General features: G+C 45.3%; 1 protein-coding gene across 3 annotated transcripts in view; it reads left to right on the top strand.

Moving 5' to 3' along the window:
* The window catches only part of LOC308063969 (vasoactive intestinal polypeptide receptor), a 140,354-nt gene that overhangs the window by 50,365 nt on the left and 62,842 nt on the right, over positions 1-27,147 (top strand). For all 3 annotated transcript variants that reach the window (XR_013928143.1, XM_080387706.1, XM_080387705.1), the window contains exon 2: positions 12,158-12,254. Coding sequence is in view for 2 of the 3 variants with exons in the window: in XM_080387706.1 (XP_080243832.1) it covers positions 12,158-12,254 (97 nt within the window). In the remaining variant the exon portion in view is untranslated. The remainder of the gene's footprint in view (positions 1-12,157; positions 12,255-27,147) is intronic.

Below are 27,147 nucleotides of genomic sequence, written 5' to 3'. Positions count from 1 at the left end.
GTGGGGGGTGGGGCTGCTGCAACTTCTCCTTTTTTGGGGGCTATGCTTAGTTTTATCTTGAATTTCAGCAATCTGAATTTGCACAGCAATCTTTTTTTTCTTTTTTTTTTTTCTCCCCTGTTGCTGTTCTCTTTTTTTCATACTGCTGAAATAGTTTTTCTGCTTAGCTGAGTTGGTCTTGACAGCAAAGGCTAGACTTCTAGCAGTGCTCAGAGGTTTTGCTGCTTCTCGTACTGCTCTGAACATCATTTTCTTTCCAGAGCCATCAGCCACTCTGCCCAGGTGTTCTTATCACTCCTAATGTCCATCTCAGGTTTTATCTTCCTAATTTTCTAATCTATTATTTTCCTCATACCCAATATGCCTAAAAGGAGATTTGAAGTCTTTCTCTTCCTCCCGTGGAACAGGGGCTGACTTCTCCCATTCTTTTTTTCCACCCAGATTCTCTTTTTCTCTGTTGGCTCTTTGCTGGCTGAACCACCAGCATGTTTTGAGAAGAACATTTAAATATTTCATAGAAAGCAGGGTATGTGTGACAGAGGTGGACATCAGAGTACACTGGCATATGGAAAGGTCTTTCAGAGACATGCAAATACTGGTAACAGGGAGTGTGAAGTATTTAGGTTGTTGGGTTTTTTTGTGACTGCTTTTGTCTGTTTTTGGTATAAGGAAGGTGTTTTGGGAGGCAGCCAGAGCAACCTGACATTTTTGTTGTGGTTTCTTTTATGTGGGTTGTGGGTTCTTTTTTTTTTTTTTTTTTTAAGCTACTAACTTGCTGGATGATCTTGGGCTTTCTGCCTTGGTTTCTCCATCTGTCAAAAGATGCTAGACATACTAACTTTGCAAAACATTTTGAGATCTACAGCCAGTGGCATCACCTGAGAGAGGTCTGATGATACTGTACCACTAAAAGGTGGTTTTGCCATCTAAGCATTCATTTTCTGTGTCATTTGTGCCCTTGTATATTTTCCCTTTTAAATACACAAAGCAGAAACGTCTTCCCTGTAAGCTTTCCCGCTCATCTGTGTTGTTAGCAGGTAAGGAATGACAAAAGGAAATGCCCAGCACAAAAAACCTAGGATTAATTATCTGCCTGCTTAGCCAGTTCATCACAATCTAGTTGCACAGTGGAAGGCAGCTGCAAGTTGACTTTGCTTCAGGGACCGACGGGAAGCAAAGCTTCAGCTAACAGCCAAGCTGGAATGATGAGGTCCTGCGGGAAGCGAGAGAGTGAGATACTTACTTCCTTAAAGCCATTGGTAAACTCTTGCCTGGCCAAGCCTCGCCATGTTCAAAGCATGGAAATTGCTAGCAGGTTGCTTTGATTTGTAATGGAGGTATTTCTAGCATCTGACACTTCACTTTGATCATCTGTTTCACTTGACACTCAGCTGTGTACTCAGCAGAAGTGATGTTAGTTGAGATGCAGCCCTGTTGCAGCATCACGATCACTTTGGGATCATAAGTCTTTTCTGAGCGTTATTAAGAGGAAGGTGGTTGGGGCTGTCAGAGAAATTAGATGTGGTCCTCAGGCTCCTGGAAGGACATCAGCGTGCTCTTCAGGTGGAGGTATTACATGCGTGCCTGGCTTAAACAGCTTGTGTGAGCGTGTCTCATGTCGTATTTGTTAAATTTTCAGGTGTAAAGTCTCTTAGGCTCATGTTTCAACCTATTTAGCCTGTAGCTTTAAGTCCTTTTCAGCTGGGAAGAGTGGAACCACATTTTGAAGTTATTCCCATGTTTTCATACTGACCCTTCACATAGACCACTCAAAGCTGTGCAGGGCAAATGCTGATTGTTTCAGCTCTGGTTTACTTTCTCCTGCAGAACTGTAAGTCCCTCCTAAAATTTCCATCTTTAGTCAGTCCACTAAGTCCTGATGGAGTATGTTCCTCTTTATCAATTGCTCAGACGGACTGTGTTCTCTATGCAGATGAGCCATTGGGCACAGTGAGTTTTATCAAAAACATCTGAATCCAAAGTTCCCAAATGTAAATGTAATTAGCAGCTTTCCTCTAGGAGAGCTGTGGACAACCAGACAGTGCTCTCCAGCATGTTCTGTTCTAAGTCAAGGCTGTGTCTGTGTGTCCGTCTTGTGCTCTCTTTGGTAAGGATCTCTTCAGTTGCTCTCTGCTTGGTTTTCCCCATTCTTGTGGATCTCTGTTCTTCATGACAGCAGTGCTTCCTATGATTGTCCTTATTTGCTCTCCCTCACGTATTTTTGCCCTTTTGCTTCCTTCCATCCTCAGCCAACAAAGGGAAGGATGGCCCTGTCCCGATTTGTGGAAGATAGCAGCTCTTGTGCTTGGAGTGGCTCCAAATCGCTGGGGTACTCTTGGCTGCCTTATTATTAAGAGAATGACTTGATCCTTTGTTCTGAAACAAGGTAGGGAGCTCATCCCAGTAGGCTCTTATTCCTGGAAGACACACCTGGATGCTTCAGACTTTCCATGACGAATCTTTTTAGAGAGCTTTGATGCTTTATAAAGGATGGTTTATAAACCCATAAGTAACATCTTCACCCAGAGCCTTCTTGACTGAATCACTTCTTCATTTGAAAGGGGGAAGATTCATTTCTTCTTGATCTCTGAATGAACTAAACTCATCTTTTGCCAACATCTTTGTATTTTTTGTACTCTCCCTGGTAGGTAATCAGTCTTTTGAAGTGAATTCTTTGAAATGAATTGCATTTATAGATTGTTCCAGGCATGTACCTGGATTTCAATAGAAAGCTTTGAATAGTGGCACAAACGAGCCCCGTTAGGGGCACTTTTTCAGGATGCAGAGTGGTGTGTGAACAGTCAAATCATCCTGGAATTGGTCCTACTGTTGGTTTAATAAAAGATGTTGAAGGTATTGATAGCCAAGAAGATTAAAACCCTATCACCAACTGTATTATTGAAAGGTGCTGTGGAAGACATATGCCATAGGGAGGATTATTATATACATGTGGGGTTTTTTTCTTATGTTTTCTGTTTCTTGTTCCTTTGTCTCCTCCTAGTTGCTCTTACAGAAGTGGTACTGACCCTGAAAAACTTGTGTTCTGCCCCAATTGACTCTTTCTTTATGGTTGCTGGATCACAGGATTGGAAGTTCCATGTCCTAAAGTCATTTAGTGTTGGGTGAGCTCAGGAAGGTGTCAAGTACCGGGTGCTCCAAATGCTGAATGTGTCCCGTTTTGCCTGTTCAGCTGGAGATGCTAAGGCTGCTTAAGTGAAGCAAGGAGACAGCACTGAGTAAATGCCAAACACCCTCTTTTGTCCTCATTGCTAGCTGCCACTGAGCTTCAGAGTGCCTGCTCTGCCTAGGAAAAGCCATGCCAGGAACGCTGGCTGCTAGACTGCTCTGTGACATTGCCACTCTGCTGTTCACAATCCTTCCCTGAGTGCATAAAAAACCCACAAACAACAAAAAACAGAGTTTACAGTGAGAAGCTGTGCATGGGAAATGTCCTCTCCAGACAGCCCCAGAGCTCCAGGTGAGGCTGCTGCATATTGCAGCTGTGAGGGTTTCCAGCATGAGTGGTGGGCAAGCCCGGTGTCAGTCACTCCAGCCCTTGCTTTACTGATGGTGCAGTAGCCGTGGCTTAACACTGGGTTTCTAGAGACTCTCAGAACTTTCAGTTCCCGTAAAAGGTTAAAAGGAGCTGCCCGTGTTGCTAGCCAAAACCATTGTTCCTCAAACCAGACCACTGCAGTGTTTCTGAGAACTAGAGAACATCCAGCTTGCTTTAACCAGCTCCCTGGTTATAAATAATATCCCATAGCCAGCCTTCCAGGAGGCTTGCAGAGTCCTGTTTGCCGAAGGTGTTGTGTACATGACATGTGTGCAGCTTCCAGGCAGTGGGAGAGGTCTAGGGAATGCTTGAGAACTTGAAGGGGGTAAGGAAGAAACCTCAAGGACTTCACTGTGATTTCAATCATATTCCTAATTTGTCACAGCCTCTGTGCTGAACTGCCCATTGACATACCCGTGGGCTCTCCAGGATATTACTCAAACTGCCAGTCTCCATTGCTTTGGATTTGGGAACCCTTTCTGCTCTACACCCCAGCCCAAGTCCTTCTGGGGCCACCTGAGCAGGTCTGAGTTCAGTCCACGTCTTCCACACTGTGGCAGGTGGACCTGGTGGATGGTAACATCTGGGTTGGTTTGAGGAGGAAAACAGGACTCTAGTGCCAGAGTTGGGGTGAACTGGAAATGCAGTGGAGAGCACGCAGGACTGGGTAGCAGCCCTCTGTGTTTGCCCAGGACAAGAATCAGAGCTGGATGATGGAGGCTTTGTCAGGAGTTAGGATCTGGCCCAGGACAGAGGAGAGAGGAACACAAGCAACTCACAGGTTTTGCTGAGACATCCACTGAGGGCTTTCTAGTCCCTTCTGAGCCTGCAGCTGAATTGGGGACCATTTCTTCTGTGCACAGCAGTCAAAAGCTGGCTGCTCAGGAGATGACTCTGTGCTAGTTGAGCAGCAATTCAGGACAGTATTAACAGGTTACCTGCAACATTCTCCTGAAGCCCAATACCTTGCATTCAGAAGCAGCATTTCAAGATTGATCGTCTTGAAAACAATGCAACCTGTAAACAAATCAGAGCACTTACCAGCCTTTCACTCAACTTCTCCATAGGGATCCTGCCCGGTACCATCTCACATCTGCTCTTGGCATACACTGGGGAAGATCGGGGCTATCTGGAGGGAAATCATTCAGTTTAGACATGAGCCCAGGTTTGTGGGTTTTACCTCATGTAACTGTAGGTATTTGCGGTGTAGACATCCACGCCTCAGCCCAAGGCTCCCTGGATGAAGCAGTATAGGGTAAGTTTCCTCTCACTTGTTTTATACAGTCCTTTTATTTTGAAGTGACTCATGCCATAAAAGTGCCTGCTTCTCACTTCAAGTGGGGAAGGATGATCAATGTGAAGTAGACAGATGTAGATGTTTATATTATAGACACACACTTTTTGCCCATGGATCCCCAAATCACGTTTCTGAATCCTGGGGGTCACACAGTTCTGGATCTGCATTTACCCTGTATTTCTGCTGTTCCTGTAACTGGCTGAGCAGAAGCTTTGGAGGCAAATTTCCTCCAGAAGCTTTGATGAGTTTAGTAGTTAAGTTTCTGAACAATCTTTAAAGAAATAGAATTTTCCTCAACAGGGCTCTGCTCCTTAGACCCAAAGGAAAAAAGAAATTGAAAGCAGTCAATGACCAATAGTTTAGGGAAAACTGCAAGTTCATTTGCTGCTCTCCAGTTTCGATAGAAGTCAGTAGTGGAGTCCTCTTCTTTCCTTCCTTTGCTGCCCCTGTGTACTCTTAGGGTAATCAGTACTGTTACTTGCTTATGTTTTCTCAACCATAAGAGAGATATTATAACACTTTGCTTTTTACTCTGGATTGTAGTTCTAAGCACCACTGATCTTAGTGTTGTAGCGTCCCTTTATTTCTGCAATAGCCTGAATTGTTTTCCTTTGTCTGAACTTCCTGGAAAGGAAATTCTTACCACCTAGTCCAGATGGTAATTTAAAGTAAAGAGCCATCAGAGCTGTCTCCTATTCAGTTGTGAGAATTTACTCAAGTGCTGCCTTTCTTTTAATTGCTGTGTGTCATCACTCCGGTGCCAGGGTGTCACTTCTTTAAGACCCCAATTCAGCTCTGCTTTCCGAGAGAGGCATATACAAGCTTGTCACTAAGGAGTTAAGCAACACAGCTGCTCAGCTTCCCTTTCCTTCTGGTTCTCCAAGCCCTTTGCAAAACACTCTGCACATGTTTCCTTGATCTCCCAACCCCTCACAGAGATAGGGGACAATCAGACTAATTGAAGTCTCCTGCCTCCAAGCTGCTGGATTGATTTGGCCAAGTTCTCTTTGTTTAACAGGACTTGCTTGGATGAGCCGGAAAAAACCACATCTGCTTTCCTCATCAAATGATAGATCTGATATTGGCATGATTATATTTGGCAGAAACATGAAATGGAGTGGTTTGAACAGCAAAGTGGGAGTCAGGATACTTGGGTATTTGCCTGGACCTCTTTTATTTGGAAAAGTCTCCTGGGGACACATGCTGCTACCCATGCTCCTAGAGTCCCTTACTGATGGCTGGTTGCAGAGCAGTGTATTTACTACATGAGTAGAGGTCATAGCAGAATATCGCTTGCCTCTGCTTAAAAAACATCGGTTTTGCAAGTCCTTTATTGATCCTACAAAGGCCATACAGGGCGTTTGGTATGTTTTGAATGCGGTCTTATCTCTTAGTTTATGTCTGTATTACTGGCATCTAACATTTACTTCCCCATGCTGTCATGACATATTTGTAGCATGGTTTTGGATTCTTACACAAAGGTCCTTTAGAAGAGCAAATAATTATAGTACTCCATAGATACTGTCTTTTTTTTTTCTTCTTTTTCCTCAAGACCACCAGAGCTTTTTCAGCTTTTAAATTTGACAGTGTCATCGTTGGAAACTGTGTTACCCATCAGTATAGATAAAAATCCTGTGTCGGTGTCTACCTGTGGTCCACCCTCCGTGCTTATTCTTGCACATGTACACAGTATTTCTGGGGGCTCGCTCAGAGGGCTTTTAGGAATAAAGCTGCATTTTCCTGAGGATGTTCAATAGGAAGTAACTAGAAAGAAACTGAAAATCTAGTTTTAAGACAGAGCTGAATGAAGTTATGGAAGAAATCAAAGCCAAGATTGTTGCATAAGAAGTTTCTTCAGTTCCTGTGTTGCTACAAATAATGAGCATAAATGAAAGGCCCTGGTCTGAAATTAATGTGGAGCTCTTCTGGCAACCAGCCAGAAGTAGCTCCTTCAGGTTATGCTACTGAGGCTTGAAATGAGACCTGCCTGCAAAAATCTTTCATTTCCTTTGCTGTCCACGTGAAAAAACATTAAGAATCTCCATCTCTACCTAAAGCAGTGACCAAAGTCGTGTTACAGAAACTGTAGGAAGGCAACTGATGCTCTTGTCTTACACTGTCACTACCTTCACAGAAGCTATAGGAAGGTAATAACAGCCTAAGACATTTTCATTCAGATAACTGGAAGTGTCACTACTGTGTAGGCTCTGGGAGCTGAACAGAAATGGGCGAGGGGTGTGATTTCATCATCTGCAGGCTTTTCAGTTCTAGTCTTCCTTGCTTGACTTCAAATCCTGTTATTGCTGTGGTCACCCTACGTCTCTGTACGGTGAGCTTCAGGGGAGCCCAGGAACACTCCGGGATCAGGAGAAGGGGAGATACTGAGGCTCACATCACTTCTTGGGGGTCCTTACTCCTGCTTACCTGCACCTGTGGCTTTGCTGGGAATCCCACCTGCCTTTGAGAAGTTTCCACATGAGCAAAGGAGCCGTCCCACGGTTAGCCTGGCCCTGCTAATGGCCGGCAGTGTAGATGGGACTAAATACTTCTGTGGCTCCTTCAGTCTGTGACAATCCTTTGAATTGTATTTAATTAAAGAGTGTACACAATGGGTTTATTTGCAGTAGCAGACTGTGTGGTAATCCTCTAACAACTGTTGGGATCTGGCGGGAAGGAAAACTCTCATTAATAAAGTCTTTGGGGATAATTCCACATGAGAGTTGCTGCAGAATTCAAGAGCTGCAGCAAATTGCACCCAGAAAACATTCCCTTCGCCTGTCTGCCCAGGGCTTCAGACTGTGTGCAGGAAAAATGACCCCTGACAAACCCACCACAATTTTTACCTGGCATCTTGGGCATGCCAGGAGGGCTTAGCAAAGGGGGCTTGACTGAGTTTCAGCTTCACCCACAACAGACATGCCCAGGGAACCAGATTACTGTTCACTGGCTGATGTTAATGTGAGCTAACCAAAGCTAGTCATGCTTTTCCTTTATCTACACTTTTTGGATGGGAAATGGGAATTAGTGTACTGCTCAGCCTCATGTCTGTGTGGCCAGTTGCCCACTGCAGTGAAAGATGCCAAAGCCCCAAATCTCTGCCTTTTACACAGGAAAAAAAGCAAACAAACAAACCAAAACAACACAGCAATAAAAAACAGAGCTGGGGATGAAGTACAGTGAGTTTGTACTAAACTGTCTGTAAAGTCTACTTCGAAGTTTTCTAGGAGGAATGCAGCAAGGAAGGAGACTTACTTAGCCTTTAATCCCAGGGAAGATTCCCCTTGGCAAGCAAGACTCACAGCTCTTGGGAAGTCTTTTCAGCCATGGGCATTTTGTTAACTGGGAGGTGAATTCAGGCAGCTGGACTTGTTGCCCTGCTCACCATCGTGCCAACGGAACTGACCTGCCAACAAAAAGAGACACAATTTCCTGTTTCCAAATGATGCCCCAAACTGTGATTTTTTAAAATTTATTTTTTTTAATGTGAGGGTTATTAGTGTTATCACTAGGGAGGTAGAAGGAGGTTGGTGTGATTGTTTGGGTTATTTATTTACTTTTTAGTTAACAAGGAAAACGAGCCATAAACTAGGTAGCCTCCAATGTGAGTCTGTTTGTTGACCTTGATGATTCAGTTAAAGGTCTTTAGACGTGAAATTCACACATCACTGACCTCCAGCTAAATAGTAGGTATTTGAGTTTGAACTGGTCCAACTACAGTCAGTGAAGTGGGATGAAAGCCTTCAGGGCTGGTGCTTGCTAGCTCTCTGTGGACTAGAAGGAACGGTAAAAATCAGTTCAGATTAAACATGTAGCTTTTACCCAGCTAAAATGAAGGAAGATGTTTCCAGCTGAGAGAGAAGGTGAGATGCATCCCACTTTTTGTTTGGTTGTTGTTTATATAATAGTTTAGGTCAGAAAGTATTTTTAAGATCATTGAATCTCATTGTTAAGCTAAGGCAGCCAAGCCCACCACTAAACCATGACCCTAAGCGCCACATCTATGCGTCTTCTAAAAATCTCCAGGGATGGTGACCCCACCACCTCCCCGGGCAGCCTGTTCCAGAGCTTGACCATCCTTTTGGTGAAGGATATTTTCCTAATATCCAATCTGAACCTCCCCTGGTGGGACATGGGCTGTTTCCTCTTGTCCTGTCAATTTGTCACCTGGGAGCAGAGACGACTCCCCCTCGCTGCACCCCCCTGTCAGGCAGCTGCAGGGAGCGAGCAGGTCCCCCCTGAGCCCCCTTCTCTCCAGGCTGAACCCCCAGCTCCCCCCTGAGCCCCCCCCAGGCTGGTGCCCCAGCCCCTTCCCCAGCCCCCTGCCCAGCTCTGGACACGCTCCAGCCCCTCAGGGTCTGGCTGGTGCTGAGGGGCCCAAACTGAGCCCAGCATCCGAGGGGCGGCCCCCCCAGTGCCCAGCGCAGGGGGACGGGCACTGCCCCGGCCCTGCTGGCCACGCCGTGTCTGACACCAGCCAGGGCGCTGCTGGCCCCCTTGGCCACCTGGGCATGGGGGGGCTCGTGCCCAGCTGCTGCCCCCCAGCCCCTTCCCCGCCGGGCAGTGCCCGGCCCCCTGCCCCCAGCCCGCAGCTCCTGGGGCTGGTGTGACCCCCGGGCAGGGCCCGGCACGGGGCCGTGGTGACCCTCACACAGCTGGGCTCGGCCCCTCGGCCCGGCCTGCCCAGACCCTGCAGGTCAACACTCCCCCCAACTCAATGTTGTCTGCAGCCTTAGTGTTTGTTTGAAGTAACTAGTACTGGTTTAGAGAGGTTAGTATGTAGGTGAGGTGTCTGGTTTAGCGTTGGCAGATCCAACATCCAGCTTACATGGTCCCATGCCCCCTGCAGTGACAGCTGTTGGCCAAGAGGGATACCACGGAACATCTCAACTGCACCTGTCCCGAACAGATCTGCTCTGGGATAAGGCTGGATACCTCTGCTCGGGACACTAAATCCCACCTCAGTGTCTGGGTCTGCTTGAAATCCGTGAGGATCGGGGTCCTGAATACTCCTTCATGGCCTTCCACAGAGCCACCCACCTTGCTTAGAAGCTCACAGCAAGGCAGCACCAGCAGTGCATGAGTCAAGTCCACCTGTATTCTGGTGGTTTAGCTATTGGACACTCTTTTTCCAGTGGTTTGCCTAACATAGATGTCTTTCCTTTGGACTGGATGAAAAAAAAAAAAGTGAGATTTTTAAAATTCCATCTATGATCAAGTTTACCTGAATCCATCATGAGACCACTTTTCAGAACACTAACAATGAATTGGCCTGATTTTTTTATTTTTTTTAAAGGTGATAAAAAAATTATTCAAAAGTAAATATCAGTCTGTTGAGGTAAATATGTAATCAACCAATTTAGGCATGCATTTTTAGTGAAGGGAAGATGCAGCAGTGAAGTACTTACTAATGGGCTTGGTAGAAAATTTACTGCATAGAAAAAAAATAAAACATGTTGTAGAAGTGCACAGCGCTTTGCCAATCCTGATCAAAGTTAGAGCTGCATGAATTAATTTATAAAGTAAAAACTTGAGTTATTTATAGATGTGAGGTGAATTTGGCAATAGTTTAAGTCTAGAGAGTTAAACTTTCCTTTGAAAAAGTCAGAATGTTTTGAAAACATTTCAATCTTTATTTTTACAGCAAGTGTTCTGCAGATCTCTCACGCTTCCCCTCACACTTTTTAAAGGTTAAAATAAAACAGCAAGAAGCACTGTAAATCAAAACAAAATGAATCTATGGTACTTTAGATGAGCCAAGATAAAATTTCATAAGATCTCTTTCCCTTTGGGAAAAAGAAGCATTTGAGTACTGAGAAAACTCCAAATAATCCCCACCCCCCCCCTGCTTCTTGTGTTTGGGGTTTTTTTATTTATTTTTAATTTTACTAGAAAACCATATAATTAGTTGTTTATACACTACTAATCAAGGCCCTTTCCCAACCTAAAAGAAGTTACAGTTTGAACAAGACATGGAGTGAAATAGGGAAGAGAGCAGGTTGAGTTAATAAAAAACGGTGTGAATAAATTTACTGTGCTGTATTATTTTATAATTCTAACTCAAAGGCAATTTACATCAAACAATTGTTCTTTCAAAAGGTATCTGGGCCTTCTGTCTTACCAGCTTGTCTGACAAATATATGGATGGAGAAATCGCTCACACATTTTGAAACAAGACACGAAATTTTCTTTTTTCTTTCTTCTTTTTTTTCCCTCAGCCTACTTCTGATAAAAATATATGCTTTTTCCAAAATCTGGCAAGAGTGAACACTGAATCAATGACTTCTTACAGGCAAAAGCTCATCCTGTGTCCTCAAAATCTATCCCTGAAGCTCACACGACTCACAGTTTTCCCTGCATCACTTTTTTAACAGTGACAGCATAAACTCAAGCTGAGACTTCTGCTCTCTTCACATTATTCCCCTCTTGCCATCTCTTTGCAGCTGAGTAGGTTTCTCCCTGCCAAGTGCCGTTTCCAGTCTCTCTGACCGAGATGGGGGGTTGTGCATTATGCCACGCATAACGGGACCCCAGTTTTTGCTGGCAGCTGCCACAGCAATGAAGCAAGGTGTTCCCTGCAAGCTGAGCGTGTGTGGGTGACAGGGTGTTACCTGTGAGCTCATGGCTCATGGTTTGGAGTGCAAATTGTCACTCGCACATTTTATGATTGAGGTAGTTAATGAATTGCATGTTGTGAGGAGCCCGCAATTAATTACCTGAACGTTTATAGCCACTGTTGTATTGCAAACACAATATAATTAGGTCTGACTAAACAGAAACCACTTGGGGGAAAAAGTCTTGTCATTGAGAATTTCCTGCTTTTTAGCTCCTTGATCTCCTAATCTGCATCAGAGATTTCATTCTTATTTGATTTGGTTTTTGTTTTGTTTTGAATTAGCCTGAGCCAGGAGGCAGACCATGTGACAATGGAGGGAATAAACCATGTAAGCACAGATCCCGCTGCTCTTGGCATGAATATTAATACTGCCATCTTCCTGCCCTAGATAGCAGTTGGCGTTAGGTTAGTCAGGCAGGGTTCCTGGAGCATAAAGAAGCAGAATTGCTCCTTATCATCAGAAAAATATAGGTTGGTTTTTTTCTTAAGGAAGGAGTGGAGGGAAATGCTGTTTTTTTCAGCAGGCTCTGGGTTACACTCCCTTCTCTCAAGCAAACATAAAATAAGGCTGGATGTGTATCCCCATTGCGCAGTGCCCCAGGAGAGCTCAGATGGGCATGGATCCCCAGCAACGCATCTCTGAGCGTTCTGTGGGTTTTGCTCACTCTCTTCTTCTCTGCCCTTTCTGCAGGCATCCAGCACGCGTCCGGAGTGCAGCATCATGCAGGAGATTGAAGAGGAGCGCAGCCAGTGCTTGGCAGAGCTTATCGGGGAGAACCAGACTTCAGGTATGGGGATGCTGTCTTCTCTCCCTGGCCTGCAAGCCAACATCACCCAGCCTCACATTGTCCTTGCCCATGCCGTTGCTCACCCCTGCTGCTGCTGGATCAGGGCAGTCCCTCCAGCTGATGTTGAGTTCTTACATTACAAGGGAGAGAAATAGGTATTTCCAAAGTACGATTCAATCAACCAAGAGTTTGAATAGCTCGTTGGGGATGACTGGCTGCCTCCCAGCTGGGTAAGCCTAGCTTAGGTGTCTCAGTGTGTTTAATCACAGTCATCCATCTCTCTCTGAACTGGAAGTGCCTTAACCAATTTTTCCCTGGGATCTGAAAGCCTGAAGTTCTCATAGGCTTTGGTTTGCTTCAAGGGAAGTCATGGCAACCTTGTTCTTCCATTGAACTGCCCTCTCATCCCCATGCCAAAGTTGCTCCTGTCCTGGTGGCAAAGCAGAGGAAGGAAGGTTGTGCTCCAAGGCTGCAAGACAGCTATGAAGTTGGACCAGGTGGCTGAGATCCTCTTCTTGTTCACATGACATGGAGCACACAACACACTGAGCAGTCCTTCTGGAAGGCTTTCCAGCCCCCTTAATCCAATCCTTTCTTCAGTCTCCGTCCTCCCAAGGTCCCTCTAACCTAGCATCAGGCAGCAGCTGCGGGGCTGTTGCTCCCTTGAGGAGCAGGCATGGCACACCACACATGGGGCATGAGGGGTTTCAGAGCAGGAGAGAGGCTGTGGGATGCTGCTGAGAGCAGAGGAGCTGCACACCAACCTGTGAGACAGGACACAGGTGGGTGATGTTGAAAAGGTCTATGCTAGCACAATTCCTCCAGTGGGCAGCCTGCAGAGAGCTTGGGGAATTTTGACACAGCCACCCATGCTCAGTCTTAAATTGTAGATGTCAGTGAGGGAGAGAAAGAAAATGTTTGGGTTTGGTGCTGTCCAATCCCATCACATCCTGCGGCAGTGCTGTCAAAGCCCTGGGTTGAGGCATTGAGTCGGACCTCTCCCCTTCCAAGTTCCAGATCCTGGTTTTGTGAGGGAGGGTGTAGGGACCAGTGGTGGGCTGTCAGACACCGAAAACAAGGGATCACGTTCCCGGGGGAAGGGCTGAGAAGGTGTGTATCCTGCTTGATGTTTGCGTCCCACCTCCTGAAAAAGTGGAAGAGGATGTCTGCTCATCCTCTCACCACTGGCATTGCTTGCAGTTAGGCTACAGACTGAAGGACTCTCCTGCGGAATGCTACTTAATGATAGAATTACGTCCTGGGGACAAGCTGATCCCTGGAGGTGCTTTACTGAATACAAGGATGGCTTTTGGCCCCTGCTTTTATCTGCTAAGATATGGTTTTCTTTGGTTCAAAAATGATTTCAAGTGTCCCTGTACAGTTAAATGGAGCCATCTGAAGAAATGTTCTCCTGGAATCCAGTAAAGAAAAGTGTCAGGGTAATTAAAAACACTAAACTAAATGCCTCATTTTGTTTTCATGGATATTTAAAGAAATTCAATTAAATACAGTACATTCAAAATTGAAGAATACTTGAAGTGTTAATATTTTTTTCCCTGCTTTTTCAAAATTATTTTTCTCATTGGAAAGTTTAATCCAAAACATTTTTTCTCCTTCCTGCTGAATTAAACCATTGAAAACATTTTTCCTGATTCTGATGCAAAAATACCACTCAGTCATGCTGCAGGCTCTTAATGCGCAAGCACTAGCAAGTATATAAAAATCCTTCGGTGTTTGTTTTTAATAATGGAATAGTGAAATACTGGACTGGGATAATTCTGCATTTCCACCAGTCACTACCCATAGTCATTAAGTGGGGCTGATTCTGGAATTGCAGCTGTGAGCCCTATAAACTGGGTTTTGTCCATGGAGACAGTACCTGCTACTCCTGAGTTACTCAGATGTCATTTGTGTGTCTGCATGTCCTGGGTAGAAGTAGTCATTGATGACACCAGTGTGGAAGAAGCATGTGTAGGGACACAGCACGTGTCCAAACAAATTTTACAATGCAAACTGAGTGGAAAGCAGTTGGCATCCATTTGCCCCAAAGCATCAGCAGGTATTTAAGAGCTCAGCACCTGACTCATCTGGATACCCAGGGGTGCACTTGCAATTCAGCATCTCTGAAGTATTGGCTCTCAAATGGGTGACTATGGGTGAATCATCTTATGGGGAAGTCTGTTTTGAAAGCGGTGCAGACAGGTAACTTCAAAGTGTGTAAATGGGTTGTTTTCCCCCCTTGGAGTGTACAAGGCACAGCGTGTGAGCACAAGTAGGTAAAAAAATATGTTTTTCTGGAATGGGGCTTCATCACTCAAGAAATGTAGCTCAGCATAGCTGCAAAATAAAACTTTGAACTTTGATGGTTGGGGGTGAGGGGGGAGTTTGTTGGGGAGAAAACTTACGAAGGTGATGATACGCGATCGTATGAAGGTGATGACTGTTTAATCTGAGTGTTGCTGGAAAGAAAAAACTCCTAGTATAACTCCCAGGGAAAATGTAATTTTAACACAGTTCAGTCCCCCAGAGAAGGAGAGTGGAAAGTAATTGAGATTCCCTGCCATCTATAATGCAATACCTTGATTTATGGCCAGATGGGTGCATTGCCTTCTGCACATTCCACATCCTTTCAGCGAAAAGAAAATCACTTGAGGTTTAACAACTGATTTGTTATCATTTCTAATTAAATGAGTGGAAATAAGGAAATACACCATTTTGGTACAGTCTGGAAATAAAGCTTTGTTTAGAAGCCATTATCAATTGTATTGATCAGAGGAGCTTAATCATGGATGTAATTTGATGTGTCAGATAGATTAGTCACTTATTAAGAGCAACTGATGGTAGGGCTGAGATCGATCAGCTCGGGATAAGCAGGTAGATTTCCACTGATAAACAGTAACATCTGTCTTAATGCCATTTTGTCTTCGAACACCCATTCCTTACAGCGGGTGCACATGCACAGGTGAAACTGATGCTTTCTTTCCAAAATAAACCTCGGTGGTTTCAGTTCTGGTAGTCGGTGCCAGCTGCTGGTGCCAGCGGTCCTGAACTGTAGGACTGCTGTTTACTATTAGCAGTATGGGAGTATCTCTGTTCCCTATTAGGAGTGTGATTCAGTACCCGTGAAGTTACCCACATTTGAGGAGACTTTAGCAATGACACAGGAGAGACACAGGAGGTCACAAAAGCATAACCGCCTCTGGTGAGAAGAGGTTAGCTGCTCAGCATGGGAAGGTCTGCAGAAGATGCAGCTAGGGAGAAAACAGCAGGGGAGACCAGCTTAAGCTGGCAGTGTATACACAGGAGAATAAAACGGCTGAGAGATCAAAGTCTGGACTTTAAAGGAAGTTTGTAACCATCAGAGGATACTGAACAGCCTTTCTGGATGTCTGCAGGAAGGAGTGTTTTTACTGGCTTCATGGCAGAGCTTGCCCAGTTTATGAAAGGGCACGTGGGATGCGGTGGCGTATTGCAGCACAGGATGGAAAGTCATGAGCAGGACTGCCCTTGCAGTCCTCTGCCCTTCGAGACTAAGCAAGCTGGGACCAGTTTGTTTCACGTGGGCAAATAGCTGTTGCATGGGAATGACTTTTGGTGAGGGATTTCTTTTGCTTGATGCAGATCTAGTGTATTCTGGCCAGGCGTAGGCATCTCTTTTAGGATGTGATGAATCACATTCAGATTGTCTTTCCTGTTGATGGCAATACAAAGGGATTCTTAGTGAGCGCTCGGCTGTGTTGGAAATAACCACACTTCGCAGGTGACTCCTGTCCCTGGTGTTCACTGGCTTGGAGGGGATTTGGCCAGGCTGGGTAAAGTCCCAATTCCATCATTAGAAGTGATGAATCTGCTCATTCACATACAGAATTGCATTCAAGCTAAACGTTCACTTGGGTGTTTGTTAGATGATCGTTCCAGCCCTTCGGCCCCCAAAGAGTGCTCACCATATAATTCAAGGCATTATTTAAAAAATCTTTTGAAAAAACTGTTGCTGTGCAAGTGGCAGGATTCTTCCCTGCTCAATGCAGGAGATGATGTACAAAATGCCTCGTCTCAATCTCAGTGCAGACTGTGTTCCGACAGGCCTAAAGCAGCTCAGTGAGATTGCCTGCATCATTTCTATGAAGAGCAGACTTTTTTGCTGGGTTTTGACATGTTGGGAAAGGAGGTTTGGTTATTCCTCCCCTTATCACATAGCTAAGGAGAAGGTGCTGCTGGATTTACTCACCCACAGGTGCACCTGGGGGTTGGACTAGTGAAATCTGTAGTTTTGTTCTGTGTGAGGTATCTGCCTCTCCTTGCCAGCAATGGCCCTTCTCATGGCAGGCATGGCAGGGATGCACCAGATAAAGTGCCATTAATGACACAGATCATGTCTGCTTGTAATGGTGTCATGCAAATGTGAATCATTAGCTGTGGATGCCTTAATTTCCCACCCTAAGCATGTTTTAATCCCACTCCACACTAGTCTCTCAGTTGGTCTCCCTGTAAACTTTGCCTTACTTAATATCCATTATTGCAGCAACAGCAGCACTGCTGCTGCAGTGAAGGTGACTCCTGGGTCTCTTGGCCTTAGTTTTCCTCCTATAAAATAGAAACATTAATATTTTCCTGTCTAGCAGGGATAAGGTAAGGACAAACAAACTGAGAGGTGTCCAGCTGGTTTACAAGTGGGACTTATAAAAGTACTGTGGGTAGACAGAGGAATAAGAAATGCCATGTTTTGGCAGCACCCACAATTTAAATGCACAGGAAGCAACTATATATCTAGGGAGAAATAACACCCAAAAGAGAAAATTCATGTCATCCAGGTGAGGTTGCCTCTTCTCTTTCTGCACCTCTCTTCTCTCAAATAAATCTGTAAGTGGTGTCGTACATCAGTGTGCAATGGGTGCAATTGCAGATTTGTGTTGATGATGTTTTCCCAGCAGCTGCCTGGGGAGTTCCTTGGGGATGCTGAAGTTATATCTAACATATACAAAGCCATATTGCCCTATATGCTGGTGCCAAGCAATGCAGTGCTGTAATGAGTATGCAGAGGCAGAAGCGAAAGTCCTGACAGTGCCCCAGCCTCCAGAACAGCTGAGACGTTTTGCTCAGGAGCATCTTGGTGCCATCACAACACCAGTGACCCTGCAGCGCTGCTTTCTGTGAGATCAGGGTACTGTAAGCAACAGGTAGCAGGTCACGTTCAGGGGTTCAGCTGCATCGTTCAAAGGGTTCCCTGGTCATCCCAAATTTTCAACAGCCAGCGCCTGTAGGAGTCCTGCCTGGGCACCGGCAGTATCAGCTCAGTCAAGTCAGTCCCAGGATTTTCATGCGTTCAGTGAGAGCTCTGCCCGCCACCCCACTGGACAAGTGTGATGAGAGGGTTTTGAGCATTGCTTGGCAGAATGTGTTTGCACACTGCCAGCTGCTGCTGTGATAGCAGGCTGCGAGCTGCCCAGTAGCTGCTTGGGCTGTCTCCTTTCCCCTTCTCTTTGCTCTCTGGCTGCACAGGGCTGCTTCTCTGGTGGCATCTCTCACCAGTGCAATATAAAACAAAGAAATAAGGCAATTGCACAGCCTGGGGTTCTCCAAGGCACTTGGTAGTTTCAGGAGCCTATAATAAACAGAGTTCCTCAGTCCTCTGCAGTATTTTGAAAATGCTTGCAAACATATTTCAAAAGTGAAGGATGCAATCCCAGCCCCACTGAAAACCAGGCTTTTACTCCAGATACTTTTCCAGCCAGGATATCTGTATGCAATACAGTGACTGCTTAGCTGATAATCCAGTTAGCAGCAGTAGGGAAGCTCTCCCAAGGGTTAGGAGGAGAGGATAGCTGAAGGGGGTTTTGCTTTCCAGACTCACAGATGGTGGCAAATCTCTCTCTATGTGAAGTGTGGCTGAGCTCCTAAAGGCTTGCTGCAAGGCAGGTCTCACCACTGCCTTGCTTCTTGCTGATTTCTACTTGTTATTTTTTATGTAATGATCCTGGAGCAAAGAGGAGCGTTTTTTGTTTTTAGGAAAGCTGCCCCTCTCTGTGGCTGTAGTTTGCAAACAGTTCAACTTAACCTGAAGCACCCAAAAAAGAAAAAAAAGAAAGTAACCCTCTCTTTTTTGTTAAAAAGCCAAAAAAATTATTCAGGTCTTAGGTCAGTTGACTCAGCTCGTTATCTGTTTATCCCATTATTGCTAATCAGCTTGCTCTGCAATCAGATATTCTTTCAGAAGCATCATTTAGGGATGGCAGTTAGGGTACTGTGACTCATGTTTGGGTGGCACAGGCAGCTCTGGAGACCGTGCTGCTTTGCAGGAATTATGGCATGGTAAACAGCCCTCATGGAGAGTGGTGGGAATATCAGGCAGCACTTGGGCACAGGAATCCTGGCCCATTTTTGGAGTTTACTTTAATGGCATGGAAGTTTGAGTTAAGAGGGAAAATATTCAAGAACAGAGAGGGGAGACCTTTAAACCACAGAAGACTCCTGACACTAGCCCATACAGGTGCATGGCATTATTGCTTCCCACATGCAGGATTTTGCATTCCCTTTTGTTGAACTTCCATCACTTTATGTTTTTTCAGGACTTTTTTTTCTCCAAAACAGGAGACCTGCAACTGGATTTGGATCCTAAGTTCTGGAAGTTAAGTGCAAGTGAAACAAGCTCACAGCTGGAGGCTGTCAGCATCTCACAGATTCTGACCAGCATTTTGTCTGTCTGTTCCCCACAGTTCAGTAGTGTGGAGGTAGCTGAGATGATTTTCTAAGTGTCAGTGAAAATAGTTAATCGCCATCAAGGAGCTTATACAGTCAAGCTGCTTCTGCTACCTCAAGTACTTTATATTTGCAATCTAGACCTGTCTGTCTTGTCTGTCTTGCAAGCAGGGTTTGAAACCAAATCAAAAAGTCAGAAAGGTGGAAAACATGAAAGAAAACAGTGCCAATCCCCCTGCCAATGCCTTTTCACATCTGCTTAACTTGTACATGCTTCACACTTGTTGTGGGCAATAGAGTGGAGTCCTGCAAGCTCATCATCAGCATTGTCACATGCAAAGAAATCCAGGTGGGAAACAGCCTGTGTTGTTTAAACTCCAAATACTGCTTTTGCTGTTCCATAGTCCTAGAGAGGAGGCTGGCTTGAAAAGCCAAATTTGGAGCTTGGGGTTCTTTATCAGTCTCCCTTGAAGAAACCAAGGTGTGTTTGATGGAGAAGAAGCAGTGAACATATGGAAATTAAAAGTCAGGCTGGAAAAACATTAAATTAGGAGTCTGTTTATTCATCACCATCTGTTTATAGTGCAGTAAGATAAGAAATAATTAATAGTTCCTTGCTTGCAAAAGTTTAAATGAATTCTCACCATCCAGTTGCATAAGACCTCCTGGGATAGATGATGTGTTGGTCAGATTTGTGTGACAGTCTGGTTATCGGCAGCTCTCCAGGTGCTGCGTTGCTGGAGCAGGCACCGTGTGGCTGATAGCAGCTCAAGCACTCGAGATAATGCACACAGCAGGGTGAAGAAGGGGGTGGATGGACCACTCCCCCCAGACTGGGAAGATGCTGTGTTTTCTGGCTGCATCAGGGCGGATACATCCCCAGGGGCTGCCAAGTGTTTGTGTGGGTGCTCCTTACACCTTTACGTACATGGGGGTGGATGCTTTTGTTAGCAAAAAGCCACTGGTTTAAACTCAGTAGCAGAGGAAGCTGCTGAACTGGCAGATTTGCAAGGTGGTAGCTCCCAGGGGAAATACACATCTTGGCAGACATCTGAGGGGGACTCTGGGTAATAACATAAGATGGCACTGGTACAGACAGAGGAGAGACTTGTCCCCAAGCTGAGAAGGTCTGCAGAGAGGCTTTGCTTGCAGGGGAAGCAGGTGGGTTTGTCCCCATGGTTGAAAACAGTTGAAGAAAAGAGTCCAGAAAAATAGCCAGGCCCTTGGACAGAGGTTGACTGTGATGTGTGGCTAAGGGCAAAGTTCTGAACAGAAGCTCTGGGATAATCAGCGTGGCCTCCAGTTGTCATTTCAGAACTGTGTAGAGCTCTCATAAGTGTGGTACCAAATCCACCAGCCCCTCCAAAAATCTCATCTATCTGGGACATCAGGGATGGCATTAAATGGCTACTGCTGAACAGCTAAATCAAGGCCTGAGGATCCAGTCAACATACTCAATGAAGCCTGGGGAACAGCTTAGTTCAGTCTAAATTAGATACCTACATTTGATTTAAATGATCTCTTTAAAGGCAAAAGGACCTGCAGGACTTCTTTCCATGCTGTCTTTCCTTAGTTTTTCATTTACTGTTCTTTATTACTCTGGTCTGGGTGATGCAAAGGGCCTCTTGGTTTCTGTCTTGCTCTGACCAGCAGCATCAGGCAACTTCCAGATTTGACATCAGTCCTCTCCATTCCTGAACGTGGCCTCTCCTACGACAGAAGGGAATTCAGCCGTGTGACATCAAGACCTCAAACCCCAGACTCTCCTTTATCTCTCTTAGAGGATCAGTGCCAGGGCTAAGGTGCCTTTTATTTAACGGACATTTTTCTTCCAGTTATTAGACAGTGGTCATGATACCCAGTTGGGACAGGCCACTGCATGGTACCTCCAGATGCTCTTCTTTCATTAACGCTTTCCTCATCGGCTCTGGGACTCTTCCCAGCCACCAACACCTCATGCCACAGCTCTCACAGAGGTGCAGCCTACTCTCTGGAAATTCAAAAGAAAGAAATCTGCCTTGGAGTTTTCAGACGATAACCTTCTGTCCCGGTTTTGGCTGGATAGAGTTAATTTTGCTCCTAGTAACTGGCACACTGCTGGGTTTGGGGTTTAGTAATATAACGTTGATAACACACTGATGTTTTAGTTGCTGCGGAGCTGTGCTTACTCTAAACCGAGGACTTTTCAGTGTCCCGTGCTCTGCCAGTGAGCAGGGGCACAAGGAGCCAGGAGGGAGCAGAGCCAGGACAGCTGAGCCCGGCTGGCTGGAGGGACATTCCATACCATAGAGTGTCATGCCCAGTATATAAACTGGGAGGAGTTGGCTGGGAGCCACCGATCACTGCTCGGGGACTGGCTGGGCATCGGTCATCGGGTGGTGACCAAATGTATTGTGCATCACTTGGTTGTTTTTTCCCCCTTTGGGTCTTATTCCTTTCTCCTTCTCTCTCCTTTTCATTACAATTGGTTTTTGTTATTGTTGTTGATACTATATTTTATTTCAATTATTAAATTGTTCTTATCTCAACCCATGAGTTGTACCTTTTCCCCCAATCCCCTCCTCATCCAGCTGGTGGTACTCAGTTGCCGGCTGGGGCTGAACCACACCACCTCCCACAGCACGCGAGGGAAGCTGGCATCTGAAACAGGAGGAGGCAGCACATGTTGCTGTGGTGGTAAATGTGGTAGATGTGAGCAGCTCCCAGACTTTTCTGCTGGCTGCTTTGATCCAGTCTGAAGCTGATGGCCATTCCCCCAGGCCATGAATCTCAGAGAAAATAGTACCCAAAGGTGTACTCCCTACAAAGCTGTTACTTGGCTGTCCATCCTCGCTTGGTAACCCTGCTCGAGGAGGGTGCACCTCCCCACTGGGTAGGGCTGATTCCCAGTTGGGCAGTGGTACCTGCTCAGCTGCCTGAGCCATCCCTGTCACCCGCAGTCCAGACAGCTACCAGCGACAGGATGAACTGGAAGCACAGATCTACACAGCACCTCATCTTTCTGCCCTGTGGAGCTAAGAGCTGGCTTTTGCCTTGACCTCACATTTTTAACAGAAGCAGTCACGGGATAAGACTTTACATCTGTTTTCTCCCTTATTACGCTATAGGGGTGGAGGTGGAGGCTTTGGTTTTGTTTTCCCTGTTGCTGACGTGCCCTGGCTGGAAGCTTGCTAACAAACAGCACTGTTTATTTGGCTTGGGAACAGCTGTCTTGTGGCTTGTCAGGATTAATGGCCATTTAGCGGACGTTAGTCTTGTACAGAAAAAGGCATTTTAGTTTGGAGAATATGTTACATTTTTAAATGCCATCAGACTTTTTGGTTACTTTTTTTTTTTTTTTTAGCATGGTATAATATATGAATGCACACAGCCTTAGTTATGCAAGGGTTATAAAAATAAGGAAAAAATGCCGTTGCTACAGACCAATGGAAAGCAAATTCAAAGCAGTTTCAAAGCTCTGGATGATTGCTCAGATGAAATCCATCTATGCAGAGCTTTTGTTTCTGACAACGGCTTTTATTTGTCTCCCTCTCATCCTGTCAGATTTCTGGTTAAAAAATCTCTTCTTCCTCATCTTTTTTATTTTCCTTTTCCTTCTGACTATATCAGAGCACTTTCATGATGGTATCCACCCTTTTTCCTTAGGAGAATTACATTGTAAAATGTTGCATATGCCATAAGTTATGTCGAACTCCTGTTACAATATATGGCCAAGATCCAAAATCTGCTGCAGCTGGTGGAGATTTTTCCACTGATTTTACTATGCACTGCACTTTCTGTAATCTAAGTGCCTTTATTTCTTGATGTCCAGACCTTTTAACATAAGAAGGTGAAACTGTGGGAAACATGAGAAGCTGAGGTCAGAGGTGCCACACTTTACATCCATCAGGCCCAAGTAGGATTTCTGTTATGGAAAGCTTTTAAATTACCAGTGTCTCACAAATTTATAATTTCTTTTTTCTTGCCTTCTAACCATTAAATCTGCTTCCATGTGAAACCCAAGCTTTCTGGTCCCTCTTTGTCCCTTCCTACACAGCTGAGGTACAGGGCTTCCGCACAACCTTCCCTGCTTCTGCCAGTGTCCCTCTATATCTATGGGACAGAAGCACATTTCCAGCACAAACCCCAGCACATTTAATAAGCAAGAGCCAGATCATGAAGATTTTACGTGGTGAAGCTCTCTCCAGCTTTGCATAAGGACTGCAAGTATCTTTCTAGTAGTAGGACAGGCAGTTGGTGGCTTGCAGTTTGTAGAGGAAAATTCCACTTTGCCCTTCATTTTTTCAGTGGGGTGTCATATCTTTTTATTTATTTACCATGTATTTACCATGAAGAAGAGCAACACAGCACTGGCCGAAAATCTCCTCCATTGCAAAGTGCATTGTTTGGTCTTGAAGGTACAAGGATGATCCTTTAAAGTACCAACAGGGTAAGATTCCTGTTAATCATGCCATAATTGCTATAGGAAAGACTTCTCCACATCTTATTCCAGGTTGGTAAGCCATGAGCACATCGCCACGGGGGGCTGTCACTCACCTGTTGCCTTCAGTGAGCAAGTCAGTGGGAGGGTTTGTGCTTCCTTAGGGTGGGCAGCTCTCCTGAGCTCTCATCTCAATGCCGCCGTTCCAGTTGCCGTATACATTTAAGCAAGTCAAGGAATTCCTGCAGCTTGAACTAAGTGTGGGAAAGCTGAGAAGTCTCCTGACTCTCACGGCACTTAAACCATCAGTGAGAGCTGCTGCGCTCGCGTTCTGTCCTTGCTTGGGCTGTTTTGTTAGGAAGACCCACAAAAATTCTAATGCTTTTCTCCTTGCGACATCCCTCTCTCCTTCTGGTAGGAAAACCAGTGTGGTACAGAGGAGCTACAGCCTGGGTGAGTCCCATTTTAGGTCTTACATTATCAGGGTAGTCACTCTTGCCTCCCCAACAGCCAAAAAAGCATTTCTAGAGGTTGACCCCTAGTCATCTTCACTATGAATCGCTGTCTGGAGGCGCCAACGTGGGAAAAACCGTACAGGCAGGGTAGGTACTTAAATGCAGAGTCTGGTACTCTATAAATCCAATTCTCTGCAAATCCAGGAAGAGCAGGGGGGGTTAAGAGCCGGGGGGTGGGGGGGTGGGAGGGGTGTTGAGCGAGGAATGAGGAAGCTCTGGAACAATCCTTTAAGCACACTCCATGTCAGAGCACTAAAGGTCTCGGTCTTGTTTAGATGCTGGTGAGGAGAGAAGTTGTGTTTTTGGCAACCCGCTTTGTAAATCTTTGCCTTAAATCTTGGATCTTTTGTTTCAGCTTACATGTCTTGGACTTGGGCAGAAGGGCTCAGCTCACAAATTTGATTTATAAAAAGAATAATCTGGAGGGATGAAAAAAGTCAAGTGTTTATTTAGTCTGTTGGTTAAAGAAAGACTGAAAGATTAGAAACTTTTTCTTTTGACTTGTTTTCTAGTAGATTTTGAGGATGGAAAAACTCATAAGATTTTTGTGCTTAAAAATAATCCTCCAGAAATAGTCTCTGGTGATTTCTTTCACGCTGCTTAGAATGACTCAGCCTGGGGGCTTAAGGTGAGGTTTCCTTCATGTGTCTTTGAGTCAAATTTCTGCAAACATTTAGGAAGAAAGATCTCTTTTAACATTTCCTGTTGAGTGCTCAGCTTCTACTGGAAGCCGCTGCAGAATTGCAAACCATTTTGTATAGCGAGTAGCGGTGTTCCTGTTCCTCTCCAGCTTGTACACAGAGTGGGAAAAATGAAATCAGTATCCCTGTCTTGCCACAGATAGAGGCAAAGTCCAAGGTAAAGTCTTTTCCCTTGCCCTAGGTCTGGGCATCCTTTTTGCGTTCGGTGATTGCCCAAGTCCATTTTCTGCCCCGTTGGAAGTGCAGATCCCACACTGAGGGGTGAATGAGGGAGCAGCAGTGCTCCACCAAGAGCACACCAGTGGTGGGAAGGAAATGCTACAGTGACAGGGTTTCGCATGCCCTGGCAGGATTGTGGTTTTCCTTCAGCTAAGTGGTTTCTCTGTCACATCCTGCCTACAGCGCTGGAGTGATAGGAGGCACCAAGTCAGGCAAAAAATACCCAAATTAAATGCAAAGCCATGGAAAGTTCAAAGGGGAGCTCTGAGTGGATGGGTTTGCTTCAGAGCATGCTATCAGTGCTGATAAAAATAAAAAGGTGATGAGATGGAGCTGGGGGAGGAGAGATGCCCGCAGCATGTTTTGAGTGTATGTGTGGGGCTGGGGGGAGAAGAGGGCTTAGCAGTGGGTACAGGAGGGAAAGGGTTGAATTTTGCAGGGAAGGGTGGGAGGATTCGTTTAGTGAAACCTTGGAGCCAGGCTAGCCCCTGTCAAACCCAAACTGTCACAGAGAAATGAGGTAAAACCCTATTCTGCAAGCCCAGGGCAGGGCATGAGAGGCTGGAATTAAAATCACAGAAGGTACCAGCAAGAAACGATAGGGAGCTGCTTCCATGCTAGAAGCAACTTCATAGTCTAGGACACTTCAGCTTGAAAAAGAGATGCCTTGAGGAGGGATATGAAAGAGGATTTGGGTGGGGTTTTTTTCCCCACGGAAAGGGGTATTGTGGTTAGGTTATGAATATTTCTGGTTTTGTAAAAAAAAACTAGGCGATTCCTAATGAAACCAGCAATGAGCAGGTTCAAAGTGAATTCAGAAAAGGATGTATTTTTTCTTTCAGTGGACACTAAAACTGCAGCCCAGGAGACTGTGAATATTAAAAATTTCCATGAGTTTAGAAGAAAAATCAAATTGCATTTAATGTAAAATATTTATGCAATAAGAATAATCCAAGGTATTTTTTATTATTACAGACAATTTTTAAGATTTAAATAGAAGATTATCTCTGATTCAGGACGTCTCTGCTCACTGGAGTCTGGGGCAGTAGTAGTAACTCAAGGCTCACGATGGGTTTTCCTCGCCTCTACTGGAACTGAATTTGAGCTACCTGTCGGAACCGAGTTAGTAGATCGTTGGAGGGACCATCTTTTGGGGTCTGTTTTCTTCAGCCAGGCAAAAGCTTAGCGCTCAGCTGGGACAAGGAGGTTGATGCAATGATAATTGGTCATAACGAGATCAAATTGGGCAAACCGTAGGTGAGCACCAAGGCTGCACTTCTGCATGAGCCTGTCAGTGGGAGCATAAATGTCATCTAATAGCTATTTACAGTCCTAACTCCCAGGTTAGGGAGGTTGGAAACTGCCTGCTGATAGTCAAATTGGAGTGAAAATGAGTTTCCATTTTGTAATGGTACCCAGCCTGTGATGGTACCCAGTGATACCTCAGCATGGCTTCAGCTGCGCCTTTACTTTGCTGTTATCTACCTGCGCATAGGGAGAGGCATGAGATAACCCCAGGCATCAAAATTGTATCTTTGCATATGAATGTGGATTTGAAGAGCAAAAGTCTTGCATGGGAATGTCCTTCAGAAGAGACCATTCATTAGGGAGAATTTGGTGTGAATGGCAGGTGTGGTAAAAGGGGGTGTTCTGAGCTGGGAGTTCATCTGGGTTAAGAGAGAGCCTGGCACCACCCTGCTGCCATTCCTTCCAAACCCAGTCACATCTCAGAGCAGTGCCAGAGCTCTGGAAGTCATGTTTATTCACAAAGGAGTGTTAGCCTCTGCTGCTCCCACATAAGCTTTGGCCGTATATTTGCTGTAAGTGTAGATATGACTCAAATAAATGTTTTTTGTGCTGTAGTCTGATGCTTCTGCAAACTACTGTTTACCTGTGCCTCATGATGATTGACCTGTTTTCTGTTCATTAACCTTTTAAAGGAAGAGAAGACGAGAGCCTGAGCTTTGATTTACATTTAGCAGAGACAGTGGAAAAGGTTACCACCTTCTGCAGCTGGGGTGAGGTTTCCTAACCCCCTGCAGCCAGGACTGTGTCAGTGGTCTTCAGCCACTTCTGCACCAGAACCTCTTAGAAGAGGGCTCTCCAAAGCCCATCTGAGGCTGATGACACCCTTGGCTTGCACTTGGGGCATTTGGCTTGCAAAGAAGGGGACTGAGCTGCTGACTGTAAAGATCTGAGCTGCAGCGTGTGGCCAACAGCCTTCAGCCCATCGAGCAAGACTGCAGGAGCTGGTTTCAAGAGGGAGAGAGAGAGGTGGCTGCTAGTAATTACACTAATTGCGTGGCTTACAGTGCAATGATGAGCAGCCTCGTCTGCTTATC

The sequence above is a fragment of the Falco punctatus genome (assembly GCF_963210335.1).
Source record: "Falco punctatus genome assembly, chromosome: 4".
NCBI lineage: Eukaryota > Metazoa > Chordata > Aves > Falconiformes > Falconidae > Falco > Falco punctatus.
This window is presented reverse-complemented; position numbering and strand designations above follow the sequence as displayed.